We start from the raw sequence: 3,399 nt of genomic DNA, 5'->3' as shown, positions 1-3,399 counted from the left end.
TGTTAGACGCTTTTATCCAAAGCGACTTACTTACTCAATACTGTGGACAATCCCCACAGGAGCTATTTGGGGTGAAGTGTCTCAGGGACACAACGACATGCTGACTGCAGTGGAGTTTGAACCTGTGCTCCCCTGATCCCAACACCAACGCTCTATCAACTGCACCACACGCCGCCACCTTTAAATCATGTCTATAATTTTGAGCACCAAATTATTGAAAAGTATCGATAAGAGTATCAATAAATACCGGTATCGATAAGCAGTATCGGTATCGATAAAATCGATACCCATCCTTACCAACCAGGCTTATCCTGGAATTATCTTGATCTGAACTCAAAGTTGAAGAGTTGACGTGAAGTTTTTTTGTGTGCTCAGGGCTGCAGCATACAGTAAACTAGGGAACTATGCTGGAGCGGTGCAGGACTGTGAGCAGGCCATCAGCATCGACCCAAACTACAGCAAAGCCTACGGGAGGATGGGGTAAGACCAGGCTCGGTCTCAGCTGCTGCCTTCTGAATAAACTCACTGTATTACAGCTCCCTTTCTTCTGAAATGCAGCAGCATTTGTCAGGCTTGTTCCCTCTGCTGACTGTGAATCTTGTTTTTTAGCTGTAGCAGCTGTAATAGATGAAAGATAATGTCAACTTCAGATTGTTCAACTACGTGCAGGTGGTGCAGGAATGAGTCCTAAAACTCGGAAGCACTTTGGGTCACTTGTTGCGACTGATTTTTTAAATGTGTTTCTGGTTAGATGCCTGAAATAAGGACTGTGGTTAATATAAGCTATCAAGATTATTTGTTTTGCAGGAAATATATCATTTAATTAATATGTGGAGATTATCCTACTGAACAAAACATATATGAATCATCAATGTTTGTTTCCCGCGGAGCACGTTTTCTGCTATAAACTGGAGAAATCCCATTAATGCTTTGTTTCAGGGAGCCTTTGCAATGTTAACTTCCGGGTCGGCCCACTAAAATGCATCCTCTCTGCACCACTCTATTTGAGCAAAATGATTGATTCATTTCGTTCTTTGTTTTTCAGTTTGGCTCTGGCCAGCCTCAACAAACACACAGAAGCAGGGACTTACTACAAGAAAGCTCTGGAGCTCGACCCCGACAACGACACCTACAAAACCAACCTGAAGATCGCAGAGGAGAAGATGGAAACGTCCAGTCCAGTAAGAACAGAGAAGACGTTTTATACAGAGCAGATATGCAGGGACATGTGTGTACTCACCCCCCCCCCCCTCTCTCTCTCGCTCCTTCTCTCTCTCTCTCTCTCTCTCTCTCTCTCTCTCTCTCTCTCAGACAGCAGGGATGGGTGGAGTGGATCTGGCCGGTCTGCTCGGTAACCCCGGCTTCATGAACATGGTGAGAGCTCATTCTGTCTGTTTCTGGACTGCCTTCATCTGTCCAATCCTACCTAAACAAAGGTTACCTAAATCAGCCTGTCTGTAATTTATATAGATTATAATGTTCTTTCTCATAGTTGTCATGTATAAATGAGGGGTGCAGTGATAAGCTATTGTAGTAGGCCGACCCAGAAGTTTGCATCACAAGTGCTCCCTAGGCAAAAAGCAATGAGAGTTCTCCACTGGATGTTGGTGATTGCAGAAAATAAACTCTGTGGCTAACGAATGTTCATCTTACTTATAGAGCTGCCCCCAATTAGTCGACTTAATGTTAGTTGGCGAAAAAAGTATTTGTGAACTAATTTTTCATTAGTCTATTAGCCCCCAAAAATGCTAGCTTTCATTTCATGATGAGGGTTTAATGTGCGGAGGGATTTTTGACGACGCGCATATGTCTCGGTGTTTCCGTTTCCTGTGTAGTATTTATTGGGTTGTTATATTCAGATATGAATTATAGAAACTAGAACTAAATGCTTAGTGTGTGTACTCGCTGCTTGCTCCGACACACATTAAGAATCCTGACCGGAGCTTCTGCTGTTTATACCGCTGACGGGCGGACACTCTGACCGTGCGTTGCGCTGTGACTCATGCACTTTCTAAGTGTAACATTTAATCTATATTTCAAAGGTTCATTATTACTGCTTTGTTTTATGTGAAGCACAACGTACCATGCTCTTATAATAACGTTCTTTATCAGCCTTTGAAACTGATACCATTTTGGGAGAAATACAACATAAACAATAATATTAATAATCATACATTTTTACCGATTAGTCGACTTTTCGCCTGAATTGAGGACTATTGGTCGACTAGAAAATCTTTCGTCGAGGGCAGCCCTAGTTACCTATATGTTTATTTCAGTCAGATAATTTCCACATATTATACCACTTTTATTTTCCTTTTCACTTAGGAAACAAATGCTAAACTTTTTAGCGGGTGCTTCTCAAAGGTGTTAAACACTGCAGATTACTAATCCGAGAGATTCTTCACTAATGGGTCCCAAAATCAAGCATGAACCCGATATTTCTAAATAGCCCACTACTTTTGATGGTTGATAGACTGCATGTATACAAGCGCTATCACATATAGAAAGCATTCACACACATTCATACAGAGGCAGAGGCTGCCATACAAATTGCACCTGCTCAGGCACAGTATCATTCAAACACACACTTACACACGGTTTGCCATGCCATCAGACACAATTTGGGGTAAAGTATCTTGCCCAAGGGACAGTCGACATGTTTAGTGCAGGGCTTGGAAATTGAACCACAGACCTTCAGGTTAGACAAGGACCATCCACCTCCTGAGCCACCCCAGATTTTTCAATCCAGATAATAATAATAAAAAAAAAAACAGCCAGCAAACTATGGCGTTCACCTAACATTTGACGGTGTGAAGTCGCTCCTCTGTTTGGTTTCAAGTGAAAGGATTCAGAGCCTTTAACACGGCAGTTTCAAAGGCGAACAGCTGAAAACTCAATTGAATGAATCTTGGTAAATTCTGAGATGTTTGGTGTTACGTTTATTTTTCAAAATGTACCAACACTCATTAATAACCAAAAAGGATCCTTGTTTAAAAACACAATAAAATGAAGGCTACTGTATCTGTAAGTCCCAGTGTGGGTCAGACTCTACTCGTATAATAATGCATTTGATTTTTACTGATTCTAAGGTTTTCTTTTGGTAATGCTTCCTGTACCTGTTGGAACTCTGCTCAGAATGAATATGTAAACTTCTGTCTCCCTGCAGGCGTCCTCTCTGATGAACAATCCTCAGGTGCAGCAGCTGTAAGTGGATTTTCAGTTTCTCTCTGTCTGTTTCTTCCCTTCTGGTTTTTGTTGAGGGTAACTTCCAATCTGTTCTCTCTCCATCAGGATGTCAGGGATGATGTCAGGAGCGTATGGTGGGATGCCAGGAGGAGGTGCTGGAATGCCAGGAGGAGCAGGAGGAATGCCAGGTGGCTTGCCAGGAGGAATGCCAGG

General features: G+C 42.3%; 1 protein-coding gene across 1 annotated transcript; it reads left to right on the top strand.

The window, feature by feature from the left end:
* Nucleotides 1-374: 374 nt before the first annotated feature.
* On the top strand, nucleotides 375-3,393 carry LOC104963427 (small glutamine-rich tetratricopeptide repeat-containing protein alpha-like; the record flags this gene model as incomplete). Its single annotated transcript, XM_010792011.1, has 5 exons — nucleotides 375-480; nucleotides 1,046-1,181; nucleotides 1,312-1,374; nucleotides 3,167-3,204; nucleotides 3,292-3,393. Coding segments are annotated over exons 1-5 (344 nt in total), but the record flags the coding sequence as incomplete, so codon positions are not given.
* Between the last annotated feature and the right edge of the window lie 6 nt (nucleotides 3,394-3,399).

The sequence above is a fragment of the Notothenia coriiceps genome, unplaced genomic scaffold (genome assembly GCF_000735185.1).
Source record: "Notothenia coriiceps isolate Sejong01 unplaced genomic scaffold, NC01 NC01_scaffold00036232, whole genome shotgun sequence".
NCBI classification, from domain to species: Eukaryota; Metazoa; Chordata; class Actinopteri; order Perciformes; family Nototheniidae; genus Notothenia; species Notothenia coriiceps.
The sequence above is the reverse complement of the archived record's forward strand: the minus strand, read 5'-3'. Positions and strand labels throughout refer to the sequence as shown.